This window comes from Phoxinus phoxinus (genome assembly GCF_949152265.1).
Source record: "Phoxinus phoxinus genome assembly, chromosome: 17".
NCBI lineage: Eukaryota > Metazoa > Chordata > Actinopteri > Cypriniformes > Leuciscidae > Phoxinus > Phoxinus phoxinus.
This window is the reverse complement of record NC_136892.1, coordinates 10503688-10524661: the sequence shown is the minus strand read 5'-3', so window position 1 is coordinate 10524661 and position 20974 is coordinate 10503688. Positions and strand designations below refer to the sequence as shown.

Below are 20974 nucleotides of genomic sequence, written 5' to 3'. Positions count from 1 at the left end.
ATCTATCTAGATTTTTTTTTTAAAATCTAGATTAGGCTACACATTCACCCAAATTATACGCCTGTTTAACCGAAGCTAATGTGGGTGGGTTTCTCCCATCATCCCCAATGTCACTTCTCTGTGTTTTACGGTCCTGACGAGAACGTCGGCCTCATCAGCTGTGAACCGCTTCTGGTGTGTGCTGGCAAATCCGCCGTTATAATAGCGATCCGCCATGGAACAAGCGCGCCTGCCCTTAAAGGGAATGTGAGAGGACGCTCTGATTGGTTTATTTCACGTTACGCCCAAACCACACCTATGAATAATGAAGCTACTTCAGACCAACCCCTATTAGATTTGCGCCGGGCGCAATAGTCATTTATCCCACCGGGAAAATAGCAACAGCGCCGGGATCCGCCCACAAAGTTACTTGCGCTTTGCGCTTTGACACTTGCGTTTCAGATCGTTAAAATAGGGCCCCATGTTTTTTTAATCAAAGTGATTGTAAATTAATTTCACTACTAATACAGTTCATAAAAACATCTTCATAGCCTGCCTCTTTTCCTCCACCCCTTTCCTGAACAGGAATGCAGGGGTCGCATTTGCACCACTGCCTCTAACCCGAGTGAATGCCCACCAGCAAGTTTATCCTGAATGTCTTTTCCACGCCCATAACTTAGGAGCAAGCAGACTTGCGACTTAAGATTTGAGATCCATTATTATAAAGCTTGACGCACTGGGCTTGGAGATAAAATTACATTGAAACAGAGAGTACCAGACCTTCCACTAAGCATTTAAAACTACTGATTTGAGACCAGTTCTGCCCTCCAAAATCCTGGTTATAGGGTAAATTCGTGTATATGTTTGCTGTGACATGCTGTTTCAGATGTGGAATGCAGACTATTACTAAGCTTCAACATAAACATCAGGACATGCATATGGTCTTGTGTGTACATGCGCACGCCCACATGAAAAACTTGCTATTGTTTGCTCCACTTTTAAAGACCTTGATACTGCATGTTCAGTGGAGAAACGGTTATTTTGTAAATAAACACGAATCTAAAACCAGATTGTACACATTTCTGAAGCAAATGTGAGCGTTGCATGTTCGTGCAAAACTCGCTGCTAGGGTGTTGTGGGTGTTTGCTAGCGCATTGGTATGATCGCTACAGTGGTTGCTTGCTGGTCCAAGTCAAAAAATGGTCCCCTTCTTCAATATTTGCATGTTTCTCAGAGACTGAGGCCTCAGTAAGTTGCATGTAGGAAATTATCAAGACAAGTAAATGATTGGGATGCATTTTAGTAAAGTGGTAAGGCCTTCAGTGTTTAAGATCAGAAAGTAAGGCGTAGAAATGTCCCCTCATATACAGAAGATTACGCTGCAATGTAATCCTTGTGATATGGTCATGATGATTTTGGAAAAAATCCTCAAATAACTAGTTTACAGCTTTTCTTAGGTTTACAAATTTTAAATTCACAAAATTGGCTCTTTTTTTCCGTTTTGTTTTGTCTTTGTTTTTCTGTTTTGTTTTTGTTGTTGTTGTTGTTGTTTTGGGGGGGGGTGTCTTTTGTCTTGGGTTTTGTTTCGTTTGGGGTTTTGTTTTGTGTTGTGATTTGCCTTTGGTTGTATTGTGTTTTTTTGTTTTGTTTGGGGTTTCTGTTTTGTGTTGTTTTGTCTTGGGTTTTATTTAGTTTGTTGCTTTGTTTTGGATTTTGTTTGTTTTTTGTTGAGTTTTGTCTTGGGTTTTGTTTTCAAATCAAATCCATGCCTCTGTAAATTAAAAAGTGAAACGGAACTGAAATTGAACCTGTATTGAGTGATGATAATGCAAAATCATAAGTGTTTAAATAATGAAGAATGTAGATATCAAAACAATATTACATGTTATATGCTAGTTACTTGTTATATGCTAATGTTTCTCCATAATTTCAGGTGGAGTATGAAGTAGCGCCAGATGAGAAGAGGAAGGAATGTGGACAGGAACTCCTAGACACGTACCTCAACCCAAAGGTATCGAGAAGAGTAGCACAGGGAACACCTAAATCAGTCTCTTATATTAGTGTGTGCGCCAAACATATTCATTTAATATATGGCGCTTATGATTTCATGTGTGTGTTTTTTTCTGTTGATTTTATTGACAAGTTAAAATCCTTCACGTACTGATTATTCCATTTGCAGTCAGAGGACTACATCCCTGAGGTAACAGAGGAGATGGTGACTAAGTGTGCAGAACGCTTGCAACAGGAGGCATGTAAAGAGCTCTTCGTGGAGTGTACCAAGTGAGTCTTATAGACAGGAAACACTCTTATTATCCATTAGATACCACTGGTAGATGATGCAACTACACTGACACTGTCTGACGAACACAAGGCATCTGAGCAACACATTTCTGAGTGAAATTAAATTCTGCGCAGCTTTACAGTGATAAAAGAAATTACCGTAACAGATTAAGATTACTTTACTAAAGATTTACTTTAGATACTTCCACATTCCTGCATTCCTGCCCACAGACAGCTGGATCGACAGAGGGTTATTAACAGAACAGTTATTTTTAATTAAATTGTTGTGTACTATGTCTACTTTTTAAACAGTATTATGGTAAAAAATGGCAACGACTTTCTTACCTGTACGCAACAGCGTTTTGCTTCAGGGTTTTGGCCGGAACTGGCAGAACAGCTGTTTCTTTTAGTTTTTCCCCTCCGTGTTCGTGGTCATCCAGTTTGAAATGTTGACTACAAACACTGAGGTTTTTCCGATTTTCCGCCGCGGCCTTCTCTCCGTATTTACGATTCTCTGCAGCCTTCATCCACTTCCTAAAACTCACTGGATCCTTCTCTGGAAACCTAAAATAACCCTCTCCTGCTAAATGTTTACTCTTTGAATTCTTGCACGCTGGAACAATACAAGTTGACACTTAGCACTGATAAAAATAATAATAAAAAAACGCCTTTCTGCTGCATAGGCAGCCAAGTTTTATTGAAAGTCCACTTTGCCAGCGGTAAAGTACCCCTTTAATGAAATCAGGATGCGCGAGTGAGAGCGTGTTTTTTCACTGTGCAGTCTAGTAACTCTTTCTCTCAATGTTCTCTTGTAGACTGATCCATGACTACCTGAGCGTGGCCCCCTTCGCAGACTACCTCGATAGTATGTACTACAGTCGCTTCTTACAGTGGAAATGGCTTGAGAGGTATAACCAGCACCTCAGCACGTTTTGAACTTTTCGGTTTTGTTTATAATGTGTGAACTCAGTCATTTTCTCTAGTTCTGATGTTAAATGTGAGAAATTATATATAGCTAAGAAGTTTTTCTTCACCGCCATTGTAGAGTCTAATTATTCCTTTGGGTGCCATGATTTATTTATGAAGCTTAGCTTATACAAACCAGATGTGAACTCTGAACTTGCTATTTATTTACTTTTAGTCATAAAAATGTCCTCTGACTGAAAGTCTAAGCCAGGCCTGGACAGTTCCCATCAAGACATTTTACAGAGAAGAATATGATATGCCAGAACAAATACTTTCACTGTCATGTACACTTTAAGAGGCCTGGTACACTAGCCATCTATTGAATACGAAAAAACCCTTCAATTAGATTAAAGCCATGCGTTTTAACATTGTCTCTTGAGAGATGAGCTTCTTGTAAAGGCAACAGGACTGTAAAAGTATGTTATAATTAAATAAGACTGGGTCATGTTCGTTCTTCTGAAATGTAACTTTTGTTTATTATTCTCTTCCTTTCCTTGACAGACAGCCAGTCACAAAAAACACATTCCGTCAGTATAGGGTTTTGGGAAAGGGAGGCTTTGGTGAGGTGAGTCTGAAATCTTGCTCCGTTTATTGCAGAAACATATCAGGGTGTTATTAGTTATTATCTGGAATGCCACTAAATCAAACGCTATCTGTCCATTCCAAGGTTCATAAGGCTAATATCCTATTTTTGTTACACTATCAGACATAAATCCTTCAGATTATCATACATACTGCCAGTAACTGCCAGTCAATGTTGGCAGATATAGAGAAAGCAAGTCTCTATTAATTTCCCTACCAGATATCTAATCACATTGAGTCTTTTTATTGCCCTCCGCTGCCCTGTGGAAGGTTATTTTGGATAAACCCCTACAAGGAATGTCAGTCATATTTGACGGAGTGAAAAAAAAAGCGATTTTTTTTGCATTGTAACATTAGTTTTATTTATTGAAATATTTTTCATCATGGTAGTAAATGTTGTATTGACTTATTATTATTTTTTAAATATGGTACTTTTTTATACTCATTATAGTATTGAGAATTATCATTGAAAATATTAAGAATTGCTACAAAAACTTTAAGAAAGTTAACATTTTAAGGGGAAAATCTGCTTAAACTACCCTGCAAGCCTTATATATGAAATGATAGTAAGAATTTTTTTATTTTATTTTTTACAGTTATATATATATATATATACACACAAGTTTAAATATGTAATTAATTTAATTTAATTGAACAGTTTATTGAACCTTTAGACAAAAAAAAAAAAAATATATATATATATATATATATATATACACATTTTATTCAGAGGCCCAAACTGAGCAAAAATATGCAATTTGGAGTAATTGCTGATATTTATATGGGCAAAGTAGGTCTTTATAACAATATAGCAGAAAATGCATTTAAATATCAGTTGTCACTCTATATATTTTTTTTAAAAGATGATATTTAAATGCTTATTTTCATGATCAAAGCTCTGTAGTTTTAATTGTTCCTCAGAAGCCTGATGTATCATACTTGAACATGATTTTAAAAAAAAGAAGAAAAAAAAAGATGTATAATCAGGTAAACCGAAGCTGCTTCAGTCTAATAAGTGTTCATCTTGAAATATTACTAACGATGGAAAAGTTGTTCTTCTGTTTACTTTGTAAAAATCCTTACATTTCTCAGCAAAACGCCACGTGTACCACGACCTGAATGGGTCGTTTTTAGAATTATACTTAAACGTTGCTAAAAATCAGTTTTGATCATGTTGATAATTTAGAGGCCTTATACATTTGCATATCAAACCGAATACAGTATATTAATTTGAGATTCACCCTCTTAATGCAAAACAAAAACTGATCAAAGATCACTTTAATGTAACATCTACCCCTCTATCCCCCAAAATAGCATGAAATATCTCTCTGTATACTGCTTAGAACAAACTGGCTTATTGTGTTGAGACTCTTAAACCTCATCATTAACGTAATGCTCATAAAAGAGAGAGTTACTAATAAATGGGCCTCTCACTTCTCCCACTGTGTTTTTTTTTTTCGCCCCAAGGTCTGTGCATGCCAGGTGCGGGCCACAGGGAAGATGTACGCCTGCAAAAAGCTGGAGAAGAAACGCATCAAAAAGAGGAAAGGAGAGTCCATGGCCCTGAACGAGAAGCAGATTCTGGAGAAAGTCAACAGTCGGTTTGTTGTAAGCATCTGTAGTGCTGCTTGTTTTGCCCATTTAAATGCGTCACATTCTTCCACCTCCTCTGTTAACCATGTTTTCCACAAAGTCGCTGTAGTTCCCATTTCTGTTTTTGGGCTGATTAGCTCACAGATGTCCTGCTTTCATGTGAGGCCACGTCTGAGTTATCATTCTGAATCATGAGATCTGATGTCGAAAAATTGTAGTACACTATTGTCTCTATTTAATGTTTACATTCAGAATACTACATTTTATTAAACGACAGAAACAGAAAAAAACAGAAACAAAAATAGATTCTCAGCGGCCTTTCAAAAATGGTAACCCCTAGTTTAATGAAATGATAACTTAGTATTTGAGGTTTGTGTATCCAAAGGCCTGACCTCGAGCACGCTATTTTGAGCTGTTTTGTTTGGCTATTATTCTCAGGATTTTCTCGTAATTTCTTCCTACGTTTTTAGATGCTTTCCCACGCAGGCTGCATCAAACATGGGAATTGTGTTTTGTAAATGAAACGATGTACCTCTCTGTTTTCCCGTGGAGGTGAGTCTGGCGTACGCGTACGAGACGAAAGACGCCCTGTGTTTGGTGCTCACGCTGATGAACGGAGGGGACCTGAAGTTTCACATCTACCACATGGGAGACGCGGGTTTTGATGAGAAGAGAGCCGTGTTTTATGCTGCTGAGATCTGCTGCGGGTTAGAGGACCTCCATCGGGAGAGGATAGTGTACAGGTGACAAGATTCAGACTGAATTTGGGTTTACAAGGGACTGTTTGCAAAAAAAATCTATATTTTGATTGCTGATTGACCTGCTTTCTTTGTTCATCTTCTATCAGGGATTTGAAGCCAGAAAATATACTATTGGACGATCATGGTAAGTTAGCAAATTATGTTTTCTTTGTGGTTGCTCAGCAAATTCAGGGTTAGTAACTTAGTGTTATGGTAATTTGTTTGACAATGGTCAAACTAATTTCTCAAAGAAAATCAATGCCACATGATTGAACATCACATTCTGAACTGTAGTACTTATGTTTGTCACAAGAGGGAGTACATTGTATAATATTGTTTTTGTGCCATAAAATTGAACATCCACGTTTATAACATACTGTCAGCTGTATGTTATAAACTTGGGTTTTTACTGAATGAATTTTCTTTTTTATCAAATGAATTGCATGACATGCTGCAGGGGTCCCAAACTTATGGAAAACCTGGAAATATCAGGGAATCAAAAAAAAAAATGTCCAGCCCTAAAAAACTAAATAATTATATTATATTATATATTGATTAATCGTGATTAATTGCATCTAGCATAAAAGTTTTTGTTTACATAATATACAGTGTGTGTGTATATATTATTTTGTTTATATGTGTGTGTCTGTGTATATATACACATATATACATAAATATATATCAATCAATCAATCAATCATTTTATTTCTAAAGCAAGTTTAAAAACAACACGAGTTGACCAAAGTGCTTTCATACGGTATAAATATGTATATATATATATATATATATATATATATATATAATTATTTATATATATAAATATATATATATATATATATATATATATATACACACACACACACACACACACACACACATATATGTTATGTAAACAAAAACGTTTATGTCAGATGCGATTAATCGATTCGACAGCTCTAATGATATAAAATGAGCCAAAACACTATGACCACCTGCCTGTGCTGTTGGTCCTCCGCGTGCTGATAAAACAGCGCTGCACGCGCTCGAGGCACCGACTCTGCAAGAGCCCTGAAGGTGTCCTGTGGTATCTGGCCTTCAAGTCCTGTAGGTTTCGAGGTGGAGCCACCATGGTTCAAACTTGTTTGTCCAGCACATTCAGATCATCACCTCAATTGAATTGAGATCTGGGGAATTTGGAGAGGGGCAACACCTTGATCATGTTCCTCAAACCATTCCTGAACAATGTGTGCAGTGTGGTGCTTTATCCTGATGAAAGAGCCACTTCCACCTGGGAACACTATTGTCCTGAAAGGGTGTATGTACCTGGTCTGCAACAATGTTTATGTAGGTGGCACGTGTCAAATTGATGTCCACATGAATGGTAGGACCTAGTGTTTCCCAGCAGAATATTTGCCCAGAGCATCTCACTCCCTCAGCCGGCTTGTCGTCGTCCCACAGTGCATCCTGGTGCCTTTACTTCCCCAGGTAAACGGTGCAAACAACATGAAAGCCATCGGCTCAGATCCACAGCAAAGGCCACAAGAACTAGACAGGTCCTCCGCACAGACCCTATGACCAGCTTTTCGGCTCCATACCGAATCGATCTTCAAGCATAAGGAGCTGGATGAACATTTGAATGCTACGATCCCAATCTGAATTTTGACTTGTGATGCAGCCTGAATCATAATGACACTGTTTTTGTTTGTTGGCCAGAGGAGAATTTATTTTTTTATTTTGTCACTCACACACACTCCAGATCTGATGAAGGACCTGCGCCTGGACATGATGACAACACAGTCCTGAAGTGTCAACTAGTCTCTCCCCTGTGAAGGCCTCCGTCTCCTTCCCTTTACCTCTGCACAGATAAAACTTGTCAAAATAGTTTCGGTTCACGTGGCTACTCGGAACGAAGCGATTATTAATTCTGTTTTATAATTTTTTTAGGCCAGGCTAGTAATTTATTGAGGTCAATTTGTAAAGAAAGACTGCATGCCTGCGCACAAATATATTCAAACGCACATACCTATAGACTAAACACGTAATACGCATGTGCACATCGCCAGCGTTTTCACTGGTTTGCGTTTTTAAAGCTTGCGCAGAGATATAAAAAAAAATTTATATATATTTTTTTTTTCAAGGTTTGCGTGCCACCAGGCACTGTTGTTGTGCAAATGAGCAGGCCGGAGCGCGTTAAGGGTTTTCTGTTTGAACGGTGTCGTGTTGGCAGCCCCTAAGTTAATAACTATTGATCTTTGCAATTGAAGTAAATCAATCAAAACTAAATTTAGCTGGACAATAACTTTATTCTAGAGCTGCTGTAAAGCCAAAACAATCTCTGTTACTTTAATTTCCTATTATCACTGTAAAGCTGCTTTGAAACAGTCCATGTTGTTAAAAGCGCTATATAAGTGAAGGTGACTTGACCTGATGGAGTTTGGGTTACTAGCCACTGTCGCCTCTGGCTTTCTTAGTTGGGGGACACTTAATATTCAACAATATTATTGATCTGACTGCACTGATGCTGCTGTAGGAGATCTGAACTGAGCTGGACGATGACATCATTTTTTTGCAGAACTGGTTTATAGATGACATGAACTAATTTAATACTTGATGATCTTCTGCTGACCCACAACCGCAATATCATAATGTTCCGGTTTTCATTGTAAAGCTGCTTTGAAACTTTCTGTATTGTATAAAGCGCTTTATAAATAAAGGTGAATTGACACAGACATGGCCGTCCATGTGATCTAAAAGGACTCATTGGACCACCGACCTTCTTCCACTGCTCCAGGTCCAGTTCTGATGTCCGCGTGCCCTTTCGACGGTGGACAGAGGTCATCTTAGACACTCTGATTGGTCAGAGTGCGATGAACTGTGTGTTCTGACACATTCTTCCCATTACCATTATTAAAATTTTGTGTGACTTATGCCACAGTAGATCTTCTGTTGCCTGGATAGCCTTCGTTGCCCTCGTGAATCGATGAGCCTTGGGCGTCCGACACCCTGTCGTCAGTTTGTGGTTTGTCCCTCCTCAGACAATTGTTGGTAAAGTCTCACCACTGCTGACCGGGAGCGACCCACAAGCCTTGTCGCTTCAGAGATACTCTGACCCAGTCGACTTGCCATAACAATTCGGTCCTTGTCAAAGTCGCTCAAATCTTTATTCCTGCCCTTTTCTCCTGCATCCAACACGGTAGTCAGTTCTCATAATCAACATCTAATCTACCCAGACATTAATATGTGGCCTTGTTGGGAGATGATCAATGATATTCACTTCACCTGTGACTGGTCATAATGTGTTGGCTCATCAGCGTATATTGTAATAATATTATCACAATATTTCTATTTTTAATAAATGTAGCCTTTGGTGAACATTAGGCGTCTTTCAAAAACATAAAAAATCATACCGACCCCAAACTTTTGAACAGTAGTGCATATTGTTGTACGTATTAAAACAAAAAAAATTTATTTTGTAATATATAACATAATATAATGCAATGTAATATAGCTTTTAAAGTGTTTGTGAGATCATAATAATACTAAACGTCATTATCAAGTTGTCACAAACCACTAGAGATATCCATGGAAAAGTCAATGAAAAGTCATAAGTTAATTGATCAAAATGTGAGAACCCTTAAAGCTACACTGTGTAATTTTTTAAGTTGATTCTTAGCAAAAACAACTTTGTTCTTTCAAAATTATATGTGCTCATTAATGTTTATTTACTTCAACTAATCAAGTATTCTCGTAAGTGTAGAATCTGCCATTTATAATTCATACGGGTGAGCTGCTCGAATGGCGGAAGCCATGTTGCGCCTCCATCTTGAAAATACATTAGCCAAAGAGGGACATACCGGGAAATTCAAGCTTCGCCTTTCGCATTGTTACACTCAGTGGCACCGTGACGAATGCGAGGGAGAGATTACTCGCGACTGCCGGCAGATTTGAACTAATACGGCCACCGTAGGAGTTAAAACACCCTCGGAATGGGAGGGGCTAGAAAGTAATATTCAGTTGGTAGTCATATACAATTTCACCGCTAGATGGGAGTAATTCCTACACAGTGTAGCTTTAATTGAAATCCCTCAAATGAAGAGAATTGAAGTATTAAATAGCAAAAAAAGTTTGCTTTGTTTCCATATAACTTGTAATAAGTTATTAGTATTGAAAATGCTTATATATTGTAAATGCACTAAGCTTTTGAAGATATCTAGTGGCACAAACCACTGACAGACATCATTTAAGCTTGCTTATGAAAGGACTAATATAACAGAGCTGTGATGTTTCTTCTCAGGTCATATACGTATATCAGACCTGGGCCTCGCTGTGCATGTACCAGATGGTCAGACAATCAAAGGCCGGGTGGGAACTGTGGGATACATGGGTATGTCTTTGCCTTTATTAACCTCTAAACAATATCAGCAGCAGAAGCAATCCATGTAACCTGCATATGTCTGTCTCCCATCAGCCCCTGAGGTGGTGAAGAACGAGCGTTACACATTCAGTCCAGACTGGTGGGCTCTCGGCTGTCTCCTCTACGAGATGATTGAGGGCCAGTCACCCTTTCAGCAGCGCAAGAAGAAAATCAAGCGAGAGGAAGTGGAGCGGCTAGTCAAAGAGGTGGAGGAAGAATATTCCAGCAAGTTCTCAGAGGATGCCAAATCACTCTGTAAAGTGGTTAGTATCCAGTTAAATATTAATTATCCAATCCAGGGATGCCCCGATACCACTCTTTCCAGAATGAGTCCTATATCGATACTATCAATTTTGGTACTCGCCGATTACCGATACCTGTATTTTCATTGCATTTGTCATTTTTAAAAATATTGGGAAACCAAAAGAATATGAATCATTATGTTCAGTATCTGTACTTCCCTAATCCAATCCAATTATTAATTGTAATTGATGTTATATAAATTTAGTAATCAGAATAATACACTGTGGGGGAAAAAGTTGCTACCTTAATTTTTTTAAGTACAATCAACTTGAATATTTAAGTAATTTCAACTGACTTTAAAAATTACTTAAATGTAATGAAGCTTAAATGTATTTTTTATATATATTTTAATTGTATATGAATTGTTTAATTTGTTTTGCCAAAATAATAGCCTATGATGTTTATATGCCATTAAAATAAATACATTTTGAACTACTTAACAGTTGTCAGAAAAGTGGCAAATTTAACAACTGTTAAGTAGTTCAAAATGTCAATGAAGAATGATTTACATATAAAAAAATCTTTTTTTTTTTTTTTTTGGTTTAGCTGCTAGTCAAAGACCCTTGTGAGAGGCTTGGCTGTCAGGGGGGCGGAGCCTCAGAGGTGAAGGCCTGCCCTATTTTCCGTTCCATCAACTTCAAGCGGCTTGCGGCAGGCATGCTCGAAGCGCCCTTTACTCCAGATGTAAGTATTTTCTGAGACTGACACTTTTTTTTTTTAACTGTTATTGCCAATATCAGTCGTAACAACTACTGATACTATTTCTATAACTATACTGCTTAAATGAATAGTTCACACAAAACTGAAAATTCCACCATTTTTTTTTTTTTTTATATATATAATTATCCTCATGTTGTTCCAAATCCATTTCAATTTCTTTTTGGCTTGGAACTCAAAAGGAGACATTTCGAATCATGTACCGGTCGCTCTTTTCCTTGCATTTGCCGTGAATGGGAACTGGAGCTTTCAAGCTTCAAAAAGGACACAAAAGCACCATGAAAGTATCATAAAAGTAGTCCATACTACTTTTTATTATTATTATTATTTATACATCAGCTTTGAGGAAAGAAAAGAACACAATTTGAATCACATCAGTGTGTCTTGCGAATGATTTATTCATAAAATCAGACATGGCTTCTTCAATGAGACAACGCAGCATGATATGTTTCTCTGTTTCAGCCTCAGGCCATTTACTGTAAGGACGTGTTGGACATCGAGCAGTTCTCCACGGTGAAGGGGGTGGAGCTGGAACCCAAAGACGACTCCTTTTACTGCAAAGTATCCACTGGAAGTATTCCCATCCCCTGGCAAAATGAGGTCAGGTCACTACCCAGAATAACCTCAATAAATGTTTTACTCCGAACCCTGATTGCTGCTTTATGACCAGCATGCAATAAAAAGGAAATTAACGTTGACTTTAATAATGTGTACAAACAGACTGCAATCTACACAAATCGGGGATATCTTCTCTTGAGAATAAACAGGACATGTTGCCATTATGAAATTGACTTAATGAAATTAATAGGGATGTGAAAAAGTTTTATGTTATTACAGCTTTCATCTTATAACCTTTTTTATTTTTTTTATTTTTTTATTTTATTTTAGAATCAATATCAAGACTTAGAATGCAAGTTAGAAATATTTCTAAATTTCTACATTACTTTTTTATGAATAAAATTAACAATGTAATTTTAGTTTGGAGGTTCTGTGTTATTTTAATATGTATTATTTATATACTATTGGTATTTGTTCATATTTTGAATTAGTTTTAATGTTTTAGTTGTGCTTTTGTCACTTTTTAGTTTTGGTAACAATTTACAATAAGGTTATCTTTGTTGGCATTCATTAACTACATGATCTTAAAGGAAATAGTTCACTTAAAAATGAAAATTATGCCATCATTTACTCACCCTCATTGTTTCAAACCTGTATGAATTTCTTTCTTCTGTTGAACACAAAAGAAGATATTTTGAAGAATGTTGATAACCAGACAATTGATGGTAGCAATTGATTTCAATAGTAGGAAAAAAAATTATATGGAAGTCTTTTGTGTTCAACAGAAGAGAGAAATTCATACAGTACAACTTTGGAACTTTATACAGGTTTGAAATTCATACAAAAGTTTTTATGATTTTGTGATATGAGCTAACATGAACTAAAAATGAACTAAAATTAACTAATGTTAACTAATGGGACCTTATAGTAAAGTGTTATCACAGTTTTAATGAATGTTTATTTCCGTTTTAGTTCAACTTCACCTTATTTCAGTTAGTTTCCAAGGCATTATTTAAATTTTCATTTTTCACAAGATAAGATATTTTTTCTTAGTATTATTTATATAATATCAGTTTTTTATCAACAGTTTGATAAAGTTTAGGTTTCATTTTGTATATTTTATGTTTTTATTTTAGGTTATTTCTTGTAATGGTTTTGCTTTTGTAATTTTTTGTTTTTACAAATATTCCTACATTTTTATTAAAAAAACATTTGTTAATTTAATAGTTTTAATTTTATTTCAACATGACAACAACACTTGACAAAATAAAATAATAAAAATGTATTAATACAAATTCTAATTTAACATGTTTTGTACTCAGTTCATGAAACTAACATCCACTGCTAGATAAAAACTGTAATCAGACTGTTGTCTCAAACCTTTGTAGTTACTGAGAGGTTAGTCTCAGAACATCTGATGCATGAGGCACACAAAATGTCGTCACCCGATTGGTTGAATTCTACATGATTTCCCCGGAGACGTGTGTGTCGCGTTCTTTAACGGTTGTCTAGAACCAAAGCCGCCGTGACGCCAAACCCCCTCATAGAAGAAGAAAGCCGTCGTGTTTACAACTGTGAGAACGAGCGCTTATCGTGATCAACTGAACTCTGGATTTTCACAAATATGTGAAGTATGTGTAGTTCACAGCATAGACTCTTTAAAATGCAAATGAAAAAGAGTTTCACACGCCAGTCTGTTACTGTAGGGTCATCGACTTCTGAAGGTCTGGCTACACAAGACTACTGAGATAGACCTAGTGACAACAAGCCCCAGTTTATATTAGTTTGACTTTAATTCTGTGTGTTGTCATTTGATTGATCCATTCAGATGATAGAGACGGAGTGCTTTAAAGAACTCAACATCTTGAACTTGGATGGCACTGTGCCCCCTGACCTGGACTGGAGAGGTCAACCCTCGCCCCCACCCAAACAGGGCTTACTGCAGAGACTCTTCGGCCGGCAGGTGAGATTTCATCACGTTCTTCTATTATTTAAATGCATTGCTTTTGCTCCAAGACATCATTGTTTGTTCCATTAGTGAACGAGGTTCTCAGCCAAAGTGTATCTGAAACTTTTCGTGTCCTGTATTATGTTTGATGGTGAAATCGTATACGGGTTTGCAGGCGATTCTTGTTATGCAATAAAATATCAGTGTGCAGGTTTTCTTCCCCCTCTCCCTGCTGTATAATTAGTTAAGTATGAACTGATCCATGTAATATATCGTCACCTTCCTAAAATAATTGCCTAAGTCATTTGAAAATGAAAAGGAAGGTGACGATATCGACAGATTACAAATGTATAACTTTTTAGAGCCTGTTGCTTTTGTTCTCAGTTTTATTTGGCTCTCTTGTCACTCTTTAATCAATATGCAAACTAAATGTAAAGGCATGCTAGCATTTTTTGGCACACAAATTTGTGTTTTAGACGTATGTTTGTTGCTGTGAAATTAGAGATGCACCGATTGCAATGTTCTTGGCAGATTCCGCTTTCCGGGTTTTTTTTTATTTTATGTGTAACCTGTCGATATTGATTTTTGCCAATTCCAATTTTCTTTTTTTGAAAACATATACAAACAAAAATTTACTTTTCTTCAATGCAAAATTGTATTTTCATAAAAATACACAAGTAAAAAGTCAGTAATAAAAGAAGAACAAATTGTAAACAACAGCACAAATAATTGCAATAGACTACAGAGAGATTTGAAATAAACACTGCTTTGAGTTTTTTAGGTTGGTCTGACAGTAGGTTACTATTTAGGTAAGAAATACTACAGAAATTAAATTAATCAAATGTAAAATAACACTGGATAGTCTTCAATATAAAAATTAAATACAGATTAATGCTTACAATTAAAGTTACTAAAGTGATTCAGTCAAGAGCAGAGAGAGATTGTCTTTGTCTTTTTTTCTTTTATTAACATGACAGACAGCAGCAGGAATATTAGACTACTGTCACTTTAAGAGTTTATGCACGGATCCAACTTGCTTGCTTTCTCAACTGTTTACATTCCAAAACTGATTGTGTTTAACTGAATACTCACCAAGACAGTTATTTTTACATAACTGTGTGTGTATTTGACCGTTTAAGCGCAGTAAGCCACTCGTTTTGCTTCTTGCGACTCACAAGCTGTTTGAGCGGCGGCTTTATTTGCCTGCCACTAATTTAGATCAGTGGCGCACTCGCTTTTGGTGCGAAACCTGTGGAAATTAATCAAATTATGTAGCCTGGGTTTCCCCATACTGCCTTTGCGCAGCGCGATTTTATTCACGCTGAAAGGCAGTCTGGATACCATGGACCAGATTTTCGCCTCGTTTAGGGAACCAATCACAGAACGGGGAGGGAGCAGCAAGACGATGACGACATGCGACACAACTAAGCAGTTTGTTTATATCTATGGATTCAACATGGCAGCAGACGCGATTCACGCGAAGCTACCTTTTGATGCAGCCTTAGATATTGTTCTAAGTAGTTTAGAACGCAAGTTTATTTTGAAAAAAGAGCAGCTTTTGGCGTCTCTACATACGTCGTCTGGTATAATGGAAACGATTGGCTATGAGCTACGTACAGGCGCATTTGATAGACATTCTTAGCACCCAATAAACGGCGCCGGGCATTCGTAAACCACACCTCAAATACGAGAAAATGCACATGTGGTTCCCAGACCCAAGTCTCAATGAGAATTGGGTCTGGCGTTAGCCAGGCTACAAATTATGCGCAATACAAGCACTATTTAACTGGTGCGGGTGCGTCAGAGGAGGCGGGTGTGTGTCAATTCGCCGTCGGAGAAAAGAGAGCATGAACGTTATTGGCCGAGAAGGCGGAAAATCCCCTGATTTCGGTCAGTGGCCGGTCGATCGGTGCATCTCTATGTGAAACGGTAGAAACATTGTAAAATGAGTGGAATTTTTCCACAATATTTACTACTTGTTAATGCTCGACTGTGGCAGGAACATTGAGGAAGGAGCATGTTTATTCTTTTAGAGCATTTGATTGGACAAGATTTGTATACACCCCTGAGTGCAAAATGAGTCATATTGAGTCATAATGAGTCATTTTGGAGGGCTGTTTTTTCAGGAAGTGAATGTCTGCTTTTCAACTTTTATCAGCACACAGATGACCTCAGAGTCAGTTATGCTTGATAAGGTCTTTAATGCTGATAAATCCCCGTGTTTGACCGTGCATGTGTCTATGCTGCCCCCGCAGGACTGCTGTGGAAACTGCAGCGACAGCGAGGAGGAGCCCACGCGGCTGTGAAGGCATGGCCTGCCTAGGGCTCCTCCCCTACACCACTGAGGATCTCATTTGTTTACAGTTTTTGCACATTTGTATTTTTAAGATAGCTCTATATAAACATTGGAATGTATATTTTCACTATATAGCCATGCAGTGTATCTTATTTAAAGTCATCGCAATGAAAAGGACATAAAAAGGGGTCCCGATTATCGTCCTTTATCATGTGTGAAGTATGGCAAGGACAGATCGTTCAACACTGCTCAAGTCTCAAACCCGGTTGAGGCCAACCGATCTTGTACATTTCGTAGGTATGTCTCGCAGCCTCTTTGCGCTTTTCTTTTCTTTTTCTGTTCTTGTACGATTTCACACATGTACAGTATGCACTCTGAATATTTGTTTTAGACGTGGGGAGCAAAGGAAATTTGCTTTTGCAGATATTTTTATATTTATATTTTGAATTTTATTTTCTTATGGTAATCTCGACAATCAAATGGCACCATTTGTATAAAACAGTGATAAATGTGCATTAATGGATAAAAAAAAAAAAGCAAAAACAGTAAAGGACTAATAAAACCGAGGGAAATTTTAAGATCATCAATTCGCTACCAGAAGTCTCAAATATGTTATCCAAGGTTACTTAGCTAGAGATACCTAGTAAACCAAATAGTCGTGACTAAAGTGCATATACGTACAATAACAACTGCAAACAGTTGTACCATGTTGTAAATACCCGACACTCATCTGTAAAGTCTTCAGTGCGTCTTCCTGCTAATTCTTCTCTGGATAATTGGGAAGAACATCCTGATTATAGTCCAGAACGAGGCATTATTTTCCATTTCACAACATGACTGGTAATAACGTGACATTGTAATTTGTCAAATTCCAGCTCTGAAGACCGAACGACTTTAATACTCAAACGATTCTCAGCAATTGACCATTGCTCATCATTCTTATAGACACGTTATTTCATGTTTTTATAAGTAGATTTGCGCAATTGTATGGGCTGCATACAATTTTAATTGCTGCTTTTTTTACATGTAGGTCAAACGAAAATTCATCTGCCAAAAAGAAATGTTTTGTTCCGTGTTGCGCATCCCCTGCGTTCTCAATAAGCTCTCTATGTTTTCAGTTGCTCGGAAATATGATGTCTTGGGAACTTTGTTGTAAATTTGATCTCTTGATGCACTTAAGACCAAACAACTTCAATTTTTGTCCTCCATCTTCATTGAAGGTGCCTTTTTGAAGTTTTAAGGTACTCTTGTCATTAGGGCTGTTTATTCAAATATCTGCATTATATTTTTGAGTTGGCTTAGTATTTTGTGCGCACACTTTTCTCTTTTCTCCGCTGTTGTTTTACCTCGAATATTACTGTGCCCTGTGGATGTTCAAACTTTTTCGCAACCTTGTGAATTCTTATTTTGGACATCGTAGAGTCTCGCAAAAAGGCTTTTGGGACTTTATATTGAAGCCTAGCTGAACGCGTAACATCCGTGACCTGCCAACTCAAGGGTCTGTAAAACATGAGATACTTTGGAGGAAGTCTTCAAACGCACCGCCAGCGAATGACATGGCGGATCCTTGAAAGTCGACACGTTTCTCATCCACCTGCAGTTTACTTTAATTCTCTTGGATAAACTCAAATACATTCCAGTCTCTACTGTACTGTACAGTTGTACAATTTATTCAGTTTGTTTTGTTGTTGTTTATTTAGCAATAATGGATTTGATAAGTATAACTATTATGTAAATGTGTATAAAATGACATTTCAAATCTAGAGCGAGACAAAACTTAGTTTGACTCAATGTTTTCCTGAGCCAGGCTTTTAACACTGTGAAGTGATCATTTCTGTCACAGTTGTATTTTTTTTCTTTTCTTTTTGTTTGCGAATTTATAACTGTGTATGTATGTCTGTCTGAGTGTATGTGTCCTGCACTGCATGTGCCCATATTCTTTATCATAACCACTAGTGGATGCCATTTTTTGCCCTAAATTAGTGAAATGTTACATTTTAGGGAAGCTTTCAGTGTTTTTCTTTTCCAAGAGGAAAGGTGGAGAACTTCAGCCTGACTGATAATAATATTGTCCATTATTAGTAATACCAATCCTTTCAATATCATAGATGTCATGTTTACCTCAAGGCAGAGCGAGTCTCAAAATTTCATACACAACAAGACTGAGAAAAGACATGCCAGTGGCTTTGGAGGTCAGTGTCACAATGGAAACGGCACACTTCCAGCCACATATGTCAGTGTTATTAATCAATGTATTTTAGTTCTAAACAATAAACACAGACCCCATTATATGAACTCTGTCATATTAGTGTTTTTGTTGTTGTTTTGAAGATTATTCCTACATCTTGTAAGCCTCAAAGTGCACGGTGCCATTTCAAGCATCGGTTTTCCATTAGCAAACAACATGCCATTGAGGGCTATAGAATCAAATTTGACTTTTTAGTAACTGTATAAAGTGCTTTTTTGAGTATGGAATATACAGTAACTGGAGGATTTGGCTATTGTAAGTTTAAAATGTGTTTTTTTTATCTCACTATTTAAATTGTGTCTAGTTTTGCTGATAGCGACTCAATTTTAAAACAGATTTTAACATATCTGTATTATTTTAAAGTTGCCCCTTTTCTTTTCTTTTGCCTAATATGTATGTATAAGTCCATTGCCCTTTCATTTAAAGGGATAGTTCACCCAAAAATTAAAAACATTAATTACTCACGCTCATGTCGTTCCAAACCCATAAGACTTGTGTTCGTTTTTGAAGCACAAATGAAGATATTTTAAATGAAATCTGAGAGATTTCTGTCCCTCCATCGACAGTCCAAGCAACTACAGTTTGACGCTTCAAAAAGTTAATAAAGAGATTGTAAAACTAATCCATATGTATTGAGCGGTTTAGTCCAATTTTCAGAAGAGATCACGATCACTTTATATGATGAACAGATTTAATGTTGGCTTTTATTCACATATAAACATTGATCAGCGGACATAAACAGAAGCTCAGCCGTACTTGCTTGAAGCGTAAGATCCTATCTCATTGGTTCTTGCGGAAGCTCAGACGTGATGCGTAACACGAGAATGAACCTCATTGGTTCTTGCACATCAATCGAACATGTGAGCTGATGAATGTTTTTATGTGAATAAAAGCCTAAATTCAATCTGTCTAGTGTATAAAGTCATCGTGTCTCTTCAGAAAATTGATGACTCAGGTCATATGAATTCGTTTTATAATCTCTTTATGAACTTTTTAAAGCGTCAAAGTGGTTAACGAAGGGACAGAAATTTCTCGGATTTCATTTAATTATCTTAATTTCATTAAATGATGAACGAAAGCCTTACGGGCTTGGAACGACGGGGTGAGTAAATGATAACATAATTAACATTTTTGGGTGAACTATCCCTTTAAGGCCAGAAGAATGTGTTTGGTTGTCTTGTTCCTGTTTATTCCTGTTCTTGACGCCTTATTTTTATGTGATACAAAAAAAAGGTTCCTGGATTGCACATTGAAAACAAATTTTTTGCTGAACTCAATAGTTAATTCTCACTCAGGTTACTGCCATTGTTATGTATGTTTTTATTTGCTTAATATATACGGCCTTACTGATAACATAATGTCAAGTTACTGGTTTATATTTGTCCGTTTTAAAGTTGCATAAAAGACATGCCATTGGGAATGTTTATAGACTTTTCTGTAAAGTTTCTTTTTTTGATGGTGATGATGACGACAGTGAAGGAATTTGTTCTTTCTTGTCAAAGCACTGATGCTCATTTTCTCTGTTTAGTTTCTGCTGTCTGTCTCTGGCCTGTGAAGCCTGTACATTACGCATGGCCTCTCATGCAGGTCTTCTGTTCAACAAACTGAATTTTGTTTCCTGTTTTCCTTTTTATCTGCATTAGTATTCAACTTCAATAAATTTTTATTTGGTTAAATATTGTGTAGCTCTTAAACTCACTTCATATTTGAATTTATGTCACTCTGATGATGTGTTTGGCGTGAGGGCGGGACAACCTGTCACTCACATGAGATCGACCAATAGCAAACCACAACCATCCAATCAATTCCCCATTGACAAAATCAAGTCCCGCCCTACATTTTTCTCTTTACCAAGAACTTTTTTACTCCGTTCCATGCCGACTTTGTGACCTTATCAGTCTGAGTGACTGCACCATTGCAATCAGATTTGCGAAGTTTTGTGGACAAAAATGTCAAACCAATCAGAACACTGCGAATTTGTATAAAGAACATTTCTGTAGGGAATTATTGCCCTCACGTTTTTTTGCCTCCTGCAGATTACTGTTGAAAAGTCTGGATTTCGTATGCAAATTTCATGTAGTTAAGGTAAATGCCTTAAAAGCGCCTTAAATAATAGCCAATAGCGTTTGGTTTACCTCACAGACTGCAAGTCGTACTTGACAGCACCATGGAAGCGAATCCGAGCGCTGATGATACGCTGGATTCAATAGTAGAGGTGTGAATAAATTCTAGCCATTTCATTCTTAACCAACGTAAAGTTCGAAACCGGAATAAATCTGGAGCGTTTGAGCAACCGAACACAAATCTCCAACCCATTTTGCTCTGTGACGCGTCAACGGTCGCTTTGGCCAGGTGGTGTTTATAGCATGGG

General features: G+C 37.1%; 1 protein-coding gene across 1 annotated transcript in view; it reads left to right on the top strand.

The window, feature by feature from the left end:
* The window catches only part of grk6 (G protein-coupled receptor kinase 6), a 61205-nt gene extending 44718 nt beyond the window's left edge, over nt 1–16487 (top strand). Inside the window, exons 4-16 of the mRNA XM_079587008.1 lie at nt 1913–1990; nt 2159–2259; nt 3075–3167; nt 3727–3790; nt 5275–5415; nt 5953–6143; nt 6248–6285; nt 10414–10503; nt 10588–10796; nt 11383–11520; nt 12016–12153; nt 13940–14074; nt 16315–16487. Of these exons, the coding sequence (XP_079443134.1) occupies nt 1913–1990; nt 2159–2259; nt 3075–3167; nt 3727–3790; nt 5275–5415; nt 5953–6143; nt 6248–6285; nt 10414–10503; nt 10588–10796; nt 11383–11520; nt 12016–12153; nt 13940–14074; nt 16315–16365 (1467 nt within the window). The 3' untranslated portion in view covers nt 16366–16487. The remainder of the gene's footprint in view (nt 1–1912; nt 1991–2158; nt 2260–3074; nt 3168–3726; nt 3791–5274; nt 5416–5952; nt 6144–6247; nt 6286–10413; nt 10504–10587; nt 10797–11382; nt 11521–12015; nt 12154–13939; nt 14075–16314) is intronic.
* Nucleotides 16488–20974: the final 4487 nt, after the last annotated feature.